Below are 9,872 nucleotides of genomic sequence, written 5' to 3' on the forward strand. Positions count from 1 at the left end.
CACACATTCTCGCTCAAGGATGAATGAAACGTTCAGGATTCATCCTTATTTGTGACTTCCATCCACAGTCGACTATCCATAACTGCAACGACATCCAAATGCCAAAACTGTAAAATACATGGGTTTATGGCATTTCTAAAGCTAATGCGGTAGAGATTTTCAAATAAATTATGGTTATTTGACAACTACGTGCACATACCCATTTCCGCATGGACGATACTTGAAAATGAACACTTATCAAGTAGATTTTTCAAATATTTTGTGGAAATATCAAATTTTATTTAATTTTTAAAATAAAATAGGAAAAATTAATTAAATATATTAGTTTCTATTGATAAAAATTACTATGCATGAGAAAAAATTAAAAAAAAATAATTCTGTTTTGTTTTATGAACACCATGAAAATTTTAATGTAATGAATAGCATGTGTTAGGTTTCATGTTTCTTTCCTAACATTGCATTAAAAATTATCCAGTATTGCTTTTTTACATTCCATACATGTAAATTTAAATATATATTTATGGAAAAGGTGCAGTGAATGATTTATTTTATTCATTAAATAAATTAAATTAAATTACACATTTAAAAACTAACTAAATTAAATTAAGTCTTTTAAAACTAAAGAATGTGTTAGTATTTCAATTTCAAGTTTCAAAGAAAAAATATTTTATTTAATTTAATAATTAGTGTGACAAAAAGTGCATTAAAAATTTATTTAAAACTTTAAATTTAATTTTTATAAAAATATTATATATATATATATATATATATACAAAGAGAGAGGAGAAGAGGGGGGAAATGTTAAAAAGACCCATGCTAAAGAGACCCACGTTTGATGAAGAATATGGTAATCCAATAGTGGAGAAATGAATTTAGAGATCGTTTATTTATTTATTTTTATGATGGTTAGAATGGATTAATTTAGTAAAAACTTATGTTTATATATATATATATATATATATATATATATGCACACACATATATACATATATGCATTTTAAATAAATATTCCAAAATTTAATATTATACCACAAATTAAAAATACATATTCAATTAATCCATCTAGATCTTATATTGATCCACCACATAATTTTATGTTATTAAATTGCTCCAAAACTCATATTGAATAGCTCAACTTTTTTTTTGCAATAGAGGATTTTCTAACCTAAGTGACATGTTTGTTAATTCAAGCAAATAACTTCAAATATTATTCTATTAATAGGATGCTAGTACTTAGTACATATTGTTCACATAAAGCCAAGAGGAGTCTTGAGTGTTTGAGTCTTCAAGTGTTTCTAATGCTCTCGCATTGGGTCAATTTAAGATTTAGGTGGATTAATTTAATATTCTTCCAATTTTATTCATAAAAAATATAAATTTTAATATGTAAGAAACAACAAAATCTATATAATAAATAAAAACATAAAAATATATACATTAAAGCCTAATAAACAAATAAACTTTCTAAAAAAATACCTAAGTAAAAACTATAAAACTTCAAGTCTTTTTTCTTCTTGGATCATTAATAATTTTTAAAATCTGATGTATTTATTTGTAAGTAAGATTATTGTTTATAATATTTTTATTTATATTTAATTATTAAATTTTATAGACCCATATAATTTTGAAGAGCAATTAGGCAATTGATGTTGACTAATTATTATTATTTCAAATCTTATTTTTGGTTATATAAATTCATACACATATCATTCGAAAGCAAAACTCAAAAACTAAGACAAATAACATTCATAATAATAGTATTCAAATTAAGACACAGACAAATTTATGATATAAATTAGAACTTTTGTAAGTAAAATTCAAAGGCACTTCACTATGTAGATGATAAGAAAGACTGACACAAAATCTTAAAATTCTAATACAATGTTAGTGGGAGACCAAACAAACTCATTACACTCATGCTTTGTTTTCTAAACCAATCATAGTCCACAACTTAGAAGTAGGTTTATGTTAAGAATCAACTTTGCAAAGTTAGATGCTTGATGAAGTACTAGCAGAAACCGGTGCTTTTGGGCATTGCAATCTCTGACACAACCATCCATCCGTTCTCATGTTTGGCCAATGAGAGGGCTTCTTTATGTCTTTGTCTTATATTTAACCTGTTTTGTTACATAGATTGGGGAGCGGAATAAGGGGATATACATGGGTAACATGAGCAATAACTATGAATGAAAGTGTATTTTAAAAGCTTAATCAAACTGCGTATGCTGAACCCTATGACGACACTGAGAGTTTAGGTCTGCCGTAGTTTTAAAAGCCAGTTATTACAATTATTCAGTCTCCGTCTTAACCCTTTTTCTTGCGCTTACATTAAGGACTGCCTTCTATTGTTTTGATCTTCATCTAATTCTCGCATAACAAACACCTAAAGTGCTCAGGATCTCGTCTAAATGTTTCTGATTAGATAGAATGTCTCGTTTCATTTTAACTTGTACAGCGAGAGGGACGAGATTGAGATTAAATCGCACCATTATGTGTGTTTCCATTGGGCTCACATCGTCGAGCGAGCAGAATCACAAGCTATACGCGTCTTTGATTGCTAATCGTGGTGCCGCAGTAACCCGAAAGATCCAAAAATTTACGGTTGTGTTCGTAAACATGATTAGAGTTTGATCACAGCACTTGTGCGTGATCAGCTCTGTTGTTTCTACAGATTGTCAAAACGTTGTCAGGCTACGATGAAGCTCAAAACTTGACCGTGTTGAACTTGATCGTCACGATTGTCCGTGTGAAATTATCCAATTTTGCCAGAATAGTTGTGACATTGCGAACGTCGAGAAAATCAACACCTGCCTGGATGTTGATCGTTGGGTTGGACGTTCCACCATCCATCAATATATGTGAACGATGGATGTATCTTCGTCGTTTGTTTGGACGAATTAGCTGCCGTGAAATGCGGAACATTTTGTTGAAACCCTAACCCTAATTTCTGAGAGTGGACTCCCCTTTTGTGTCGCTCCTAGCGCCATGGAACTCCCTTTGGCGAAGTGTGCGAATCGCCTTGCTTGCTCCCTCGCTTAACATTTGCGAAACCCATCGCGTAGAGCGGTGACAGCAGCTTGGCAGCATGTTGATTCCCAAGAAGAACCGGGTGGAGGTTTACAAGTATCTCTTCCAGGAGGGTGTCTTGTACGCTAAAAAGGATTACAATGCCCCCAAGCATCCCGAGATCGATGTGCCGAACCTGCAGGTCATCAAGCTCATGCAGAGCTTCAAATCCAAAGAGTATGTGAAGGAGAACTTCGCGTGGAGGCACTACTACTGGTGAGTTTCATCGTCTCGCCTGCATGGGTGCCGGGTGTTGTGTTCCTTGTAACAGCGTCGTTGGGGTTGCTTTTGTGCTGGTGTTGGTATTGGTAGGGGTGTCTTTTTTGGTCTGAACTGGATTGATTTAACCAGATTAACTGTGTTGTAAGCAATGATGAATGCTTACTATGCTGTAGTCAAGTTTTAAAGTTCTAAAATTTTCCAACATCGGTACTGCGTTGGCGTTATAACATATCAGTAGGCGGTTTTCTCAAATCTTGGGTGCACTCTCCTTGCAATGTTCGGCTAGTTTTCATTCATCTCACATTGTATGAGTGGTTTAGGTGTTTCAGAGCCTCCCTGCAGTCGTAATCTCATTCTGCTTCCAATGAAACTTATTCTTTTAGGGTAGGTCTTCCTGACAGGAGTATCTGGGGGTTACCAGCCTCTGAAATCTTCGAGTAATTGCGTATTCTCTGAACACCATCACAAGCGCCGTTTTCTATCTCTCATTTTACCCTATATTATCCCTTTTTTTTTTTTTTTTTTTTTTTGAAAGAGGTCTGTTGTAATTTGTACTAGGCAACGCTACTAGTTTAGATTTTTTCCTCTCACCACAGTCCACAGATTCACGAGTAGTTCGAAAGTGTTTTTTTCTCCCTCTTTTGTAAGGGTTTGTGTGTGAGTATTTTGTTTGTATTGTTAAACTTCTGTCCCTTCATGTCGTTTGAGGGACTCTGAAGTAATTGTGGAACTAATTACCGTTCCTTAAGCGAGGACCATTTAAGTGGAGTGTGTAAATTTTGCTGGGTAGCCTTACATGTGCTTCCACAAGGATCTTATGTTGTTTTTTTTTCGTATTTGATTAAGTATGAAATCTTGGAGGTGAAGTTTGTACTCAGGTTATCGTCCACTCATATTGCAGGTACTTGACGAATGATGGTATTGAGCACCTAAGGACATACCTTAATCTTCCTTCGGAAATCGTCCCCGCAACCTTGAAGAAGTCCGCACGCCCTCCAAGCAGACCCATGGGAGGTGCTGGAGGTGATAGACCTCCCCGTGGTCCCCCAAGAGAAGGAGAGAGGCCACGATTCGGTGGTGACAGGGAAGGTTACCGAAGCAGCGGTGGCCGTGGAGGTGGTTTCGGAGGAGAGAAAGGTGGAGCCCCCGGAGAGTACCGGCCTGAGTTCCGTGGTGGACGCGGTGGTGGTTTTGGCCGTGGAGGTGGTTCACCCAGCGCTATCACCGAGTAGAGCCTTCTTCTGAATATGTTATTTACAATTCTCCAATATGGAATTTGAGGGAGCTACAGGACAGCATTAGCTCTGCTATGTCTCAGGCCTTAGGTGTGAGTTAGAAATTCTAACTTACAGTGCTGCGTAATTCCAATGATCGCAATGAGCTTTACTGGAGAAGCACTTACTTACTCGCATCTTTGTCGTTGACCAAATTTGGAGAGCACAATGGAGTCTTTTGGTTGAAGCCGTCTGGAAAGGCCTGAATTGGGCCCACCCACTCTTCTTGATTTGTGTAATGGGCACTCCGTTACGTGCTTTCAATTGTTTTTGTAATTGGTCCATATCATCTTATTCCAGCACTCTTGATGATGTTTACCTTGATACTTACATGCTCAAGGCTGGAATGTGGAACATTGAAAGGGGAGGTGAACAGTGTACTCTCTCTGTTTGCACGAGCTAGGATTGACGAAGTCGTCAGTGGTACTTGTTATTTAAAGGTCATACTTTATACAGTGAGCGGCTGGCTGCTATAGCAGAGGACTTTGGGATGAGGAGAACAAATTGGTTGGGCACGAACTTGGGTGCCAGGCCTTTATAGAGTTCTTTGTTCATATATCTATCAACCAAAGCCAGTTACTAGAATTGGGTGGGTCCACTTGTCTATGCTTCAGAACAGCATCAGAATGGTCATTCTGTCCCGAATTTGCCACAAAACTGCTTTTTGTCGAGTACACAATGACGTTGCAAGTTATCGGAATTCCAGATGAAATTCTCATGTGTTAGAAACAGGTAGAGTGGCTACGCAATCATCTGAACCCTTCGCAAAGCTTGAAATACGAACGTCCTACTCGAAAGCCAATATGCCTCCGGTGGATGCACCGCATAAGACATAAAATTTTTGCACTTTGTGCACAGTGATTGATGTGAAGGATAGTCTCAGACAAAAAGAAAGTCGGTGTAGGTAGAGGTGGTGAAATGAACAGTGGCCACAGTCCCTGCTGATCGCACTTCGAAAGGCACTTGTAAGTAGCCTGTCTGATTGTACCAGACGGGGTTACGGGCACCTGGTGGTTTCCCGGTGGGACCTTCCGCAAAGAAGGGCTTCATCTCGAACTTGTTGTCGATCTCCTGCTGCTCGGTGGCTGTCTTTTTCACACCCGGATGAATCACTCATGTTTCGATGTGGTACGGGTAGTCTGTGCCGCAACCTGAGACATCAGTTTTGCCGGTGACACTCGAACTTGTGGGTTGCTCGTGTCTTTCGCTGCTGGTGTCACTGTAGTCGATCAATGTGCATTGAGCTGAGCACCTCCGCCTGAGGATTTGTCCTCAGTCAAACCTTTTGAGTGTGGTAATAGTGGCATAAAATGAATCCATTGACTTACTAGACGTATACCTAAGCACCACAAGCAAAAGCAGCAAAAAGGCAAGCTGTCGTGGTTTTTCCCGAGTTGCGGCCTGTCGAGATACTTGTGGGATTGCATAGCAGGATGAATTTCGGAGCGAGTGAGTAGATTTGGTCGGTTTGCGATTGTGGGTACTGCATCGAAATTACTATCTGGTGAGGTAAGTTGTCGATGTGGATGGAGGGTTATGGATGGTCAGAGGATTTGCTGCACAGATTGAGCTAAGTTTGCAGAGAGGGTTCAAGTTAGTGTGGAGGTTTTTTGGAGTTGGTATGTGTTATGATTCCGGTGGACTAATTGGGTTGAACTGAATGTTGCCTATCGTCTGCTGCGAAGCAGATTTTGTGGAAAAAAATTAGAGATGGTTTTGGGTTGTGCCGACTTCTATTGAAAAGATTGCACAGGAGTACTCCTGACGTGGGTTACATGTGTGTGGATCACGGGAGTTCTTTTTGTTGATTTGAAGATGGGTTTATTGTTCAAAGTAGTTTAGGTTCGCGAATTCTATTTATTGTATGCATCAATAAGACAGCGTTTTGGTGCCAATTAACTATACCTCGCGTTGGGGATGCAGGAAGTTTGGTGAGTGCAATGTCTTTGGGAGATCAGTCTTGACCGTGCACTCTGCGTTCCTTGTTCCGAAGATTTCAAGCTTTAGGGCACATATTTCGTCCTCTCCGTCGTCTTCCCCATTGTGTACGAGGAGGTTACCCTTATCGACTGGATTGGTGCAGGTCATCTCCTCCTCCTTTGTCTCAGCGTGTAAAATTAGGACGATAAAGTTGCGTGCAGCCTAGTTTGGGTACTTGGTCTCAGTTGGTGTGTCTAATGGCCAATTTCATTGCTACCCTAAAACGCCTCTAATTTATCATGTCACAATTTCCACCTTTCGGTGCAAGAAACCTTCATTCCAGGGGCTGTTTAATCACGACCAGCAGCTGTTGCATTGATTTGAATTGGGTGAACCGAATTGACATCGTAATCACAGATTTTTTTCCTGTTGACAGAGCTCACAGGTGATTGTGAAAAGTGAGCTCCTGCTGTCAACTTTTGTTTAGTTTCAATGGACGGTTCATCGGGGAACTCTCCTGCTGGGGTGATAGAGAAACCGGAAACGAAGGAGAGAACTGAAGGCAATGTGAAAGTGACAACGGGTGTGGGAAATCCAGCAGCACTTCATAAGAAGACTAGTATGGTGCGTGCAGATCTTGTCAACCTTGCGGATTTAGACATTGCTTTGAATAGGGTTCATAGCAAACTACCTAATTCTGCAGAGGCAGCTAGTGCAGAACCTCCTGGTCCTGTGGAGGAATGGGAGATTAATCCTCGAGAGATCACTTTAAAGCATATGATTGCTCGTGGCACTTTCGGGACGGTACACAAAGGAGTATACAATGGCCAGGATGTCGCAGTGAAGCTACTTGAATGGGGCGAGGAGAACACTATGAAGAAATCCGAGGTCCAATATTACAGAAACCAATTCAGACAAGAGGTGGCTGTTTGGCATAAGCTCGACCACCCTAACGTCACGAAGTTCATCGGGGCATCGATGGGGAACTCGGATTTGCGAATCCCCTCAGCTGTGGACGGTGACGACGGATTCCATCATGTGCCGAATAATGCCTGTTGTGTTGTCGTTGAGTTCCTTGCAGGCGGGACCCTGAAAGATTTTCTCATTCGCCACCGGCGGCGAAAACTCTCGTACAAAGTGGTGGTAGAACTCGCCTTGGATGTGGCTCGAGGGCTCGCATATCTCCACTCTCAGAAGATTGCTCATCGTGATGTGAAGACAGAGAACATGTTGCTTGACAAACAAAGGAGAGTGAAAATTGCCGACTTTGGAGTTGCAAGAGTGGAGGCTTCCAACCCCAAGGACATGACTGGCGACACCGGCACTCCGGGATACATGGCTCCAGAGATCCTTGACGGCAAGCCCTACAACAAGAAGTGCGATGTGTACAGTTTTGGGATCTGCCTGTGGGAGGTTTACTGTTGCGACATGCCCTATCTGAACCTTTCCTTTGCAGACATGACTTCGGCTGTTGTGCATCAGAACTTGAGACCCGAGATGCCCAAGTGCTGCCCTAGTGGCCTTGCCGACATTATGAAGAGGTGTTGGGATGCGAATCCTGAGAAACGGCCTGCAATGGCTGATGTAGTGAAGATGCTGGAAGCGCTGGACACCTCCAGAGGAGGAGGTATGATTCCTGCCGACGCTCAGCCGCATGGATGTCTCTGTTTTGGAAGATACAAGGGCCCATAGCAACTTCTTCTTCTCCTCCTGCTCCTCCTCCTCCCTCTTCTGCTTCTTCTTCTTCTTCTGCTGCTGTTGCTTCTTTTATTAGACGTAGAAAATGCATGATCATAATTATGGAAGCATTTTGTCTCCCCTGGTTTCGTTTCAAGCATGGCTGCTTGACTTTGCATCGTCAGAAACCTGGTGTAGAAACTATATTCCGTATAATTTAGCAGGAAAGTTTGTGCCCACAACGTTTTTATGATAAGCAATTTGCTTTCTGTCGGAGTAGAATCTTTCACCTTTGTAATGTAACTATTTGACTTGGAAGTCATCGATCACTTGTGTGCTCGAACCGGCCCTCTTTTTGGTTTCTCCTTTTTTGCTTAATTGTTTCTGTCTTGCGGTATCATGTATGTTTATCGAAACATGGGCTTCACATGCAGTAGATGATGCAGTGTAGTATAGAGAAATGTCTTTTTCCCCTAGTTGAACAACACAGTTGTGCATGTAAATTGAGTTCAATTTTTGTCAATAAAACAGTGTTGCTATTTTTCACATAAAATGTGTGACGTGTCAACTAATTTAAGGTTTTGTCTACTCACAAGTTCTTTTCTCTAAACAGAAGTAGTTTGGAAAGATTTCAGATGGGTTACAAAATTTCTGAGCTTTAGGATCAGTATAATCAAGCTATTTATCCCAATTGGATGATTTGGAGTGAGAACACATTGTGGAGGTTTTACTCAACATTATTAGCGAAATATGGCACGGCGGCCACTATAAGGCTTTCGATTACTCTGCAATTACTCGTGATTACTCTGCAATTACCAGCGACCGTTGTATAAGGGGAATAAGATCCTGAGACCTTGATTAGCTTCTCAAAGCTAATAGCCACGCGGAAGTTGTAACGTTCATTTGTAATTATAATGACAGAGAAAAGGGCATTGACCAATTTTTTATCCATGACCCCTTGGTCCTTGTGTAGCCAAATTTTATGTGCTCGGTTGGTTGGCAAGAAAAGAAATTTGTGCATTGTGAAGTAGAAAGTAATAAAGAATTTGTGCACTTCAAGAAGGTTGTTGCAAAAATAGCAAAATTATTGTTCAATAGGATTGAATCTTGTTAAAATAAATAATAGTTTATGATAATTGAATTAGAAAAAGTGTTTACTTCATTTATTTATTTGCATTAATTCATCATTAAAGTATTTGAACTAATACCTATATGTTGATTATAAGTTGTATTTAGTTTACAATTTTTTACAACTGATTTGGAATTTTTGTAGCATTTTGTTTAAAATTAAAATCAAAACTATTTTATAAATTTTAAAGATGTAATTTGTACAAACAATCAAGAACCAAGCCTGGAACAAAATTTGTCCATTATTTATAACCATAAAGGCAATACTACAAAATCATTCATTAAAAAAACAATGTCAGATTATAGAATAAATTTAGAGATTGGTCTATTTGCAGAAGAATAATACAAATTAGTGCACAACTTTTGCTACTAAAAACATGAAATAATGTCGCAAATAGCAAAAATAAGAACATGTTGCTTTTAGATATCTTAGTGTGGCTTTTACATAAATTGTTTAAAAAAAAATTAAGATCTCAAAATTATTTTGAAATATGTTGCATATAAACATTTTTACAATTAGTGATTTTGTAAAAAAGTTTGAATATTCTTTTCTAAGTATATAATTTTCTTTAATGTTGCATTGAT

At 39.0% G+C, this 9,872-nt stretch overlaps 2 protein-coding genes across 4 annotated transcripts; both read left to right on the forward strand.

Moving 5' to 3' along the window:
- The first annotated feature begins 3,005 nt into the window (after positions 1–3,005).
- Positions 3,006–4,749, forward strand: LOC112273316 (small ribosomal subunit protein eS10z). Its single transcript, XM_024501953.3, has 2 exons — positions 3,006–3,282; positions 4,190–4,749. Exons 1-2 carry the CDS (start codon positions 3,086–3,088, stop codon positions 4,518–4,520), a joined length of 528 nt encoding a protein of 175 aa, XP_024357721.1. The 5' UTR covers positions 3,006–3,085; the 3' UTR covers positions 4,521–4,749.
- An 819-nt stretch (positions 4,750–5,568) lies between these two features.
- Positions 5,569–8,488, forward strand: LOC112273305 (serine/threonine-protein kinase 52). Of its 3 annotated transcripts, none has more exons than XM_024501921.3 (3): positions 5,569–6,071; positions 6,486–6,645; positions 6,919–8,488. In XM_024501921.3, exon 3 carries the CDS (start codon positions 6,975–6,977, stop codon positions 8,172–8,174), a length of 1,200 nt encoding a protein of 399 aa, XP_024357689.1. In that variant the 5' UTR covers positions 5,569–6,071; positions 6,486–6,645; positions 6,919–6,974; the 3' UTR covers positions 8,175–8,488. The 3 variants fall into 3 exon arrangements, with proteins under 3 accessions (XP_024357689.1, XP_090103034.1, XP_090103036.1); XM_090246908.1 differs by having other exon boundaries at positions 5,644–6,066; XM_090246910.1 differs by lacking the exon at positions 5,569–6,071 and adding an exon at positions 6,078–6,181.
- The last annotated feature ends 1,384 nt before the right edge of the window (positions 8,489–9,872 follow it).

The sequence above is a fragment of the Physcomitrium patens genome, chromosome 2, assembly GCF_059467195.1.
Source record: "Physcomitrium patens ecotype Gransden chromosome 2, ASM5946719v1, whole genome shotgun sequence".
NCBI classification, from domain to species: Eukaryota; Viridiplantae; Streptophyta; class Bryopsida; order Funariales; family Funariaceae; genus Physcomitrium; species Physcomitrium patens.

Coding starts and splice junctions, on each gene's coding strand:
- LOC112273316 (XM_024501953.3), top strand. CDS start 3,086: ATGTTGATTCCCAAGAAGAACCGGGTGGAGGTTTACAAGTATCTCTTC. Junction 3,283..4,189: donor GCGTGGAGGCACTACTACTG/GTGAGTTTCATC, acceptor CTCATATTGCAG/GTACTTGACGAATGATGGTA.
- LOC112273305 (XM_024501921.3), top strand. CDS start 6,975: ATGGACGGTTCATCGGGGAACTCTCCTGCTGGGGTGATAGAGAAACCG.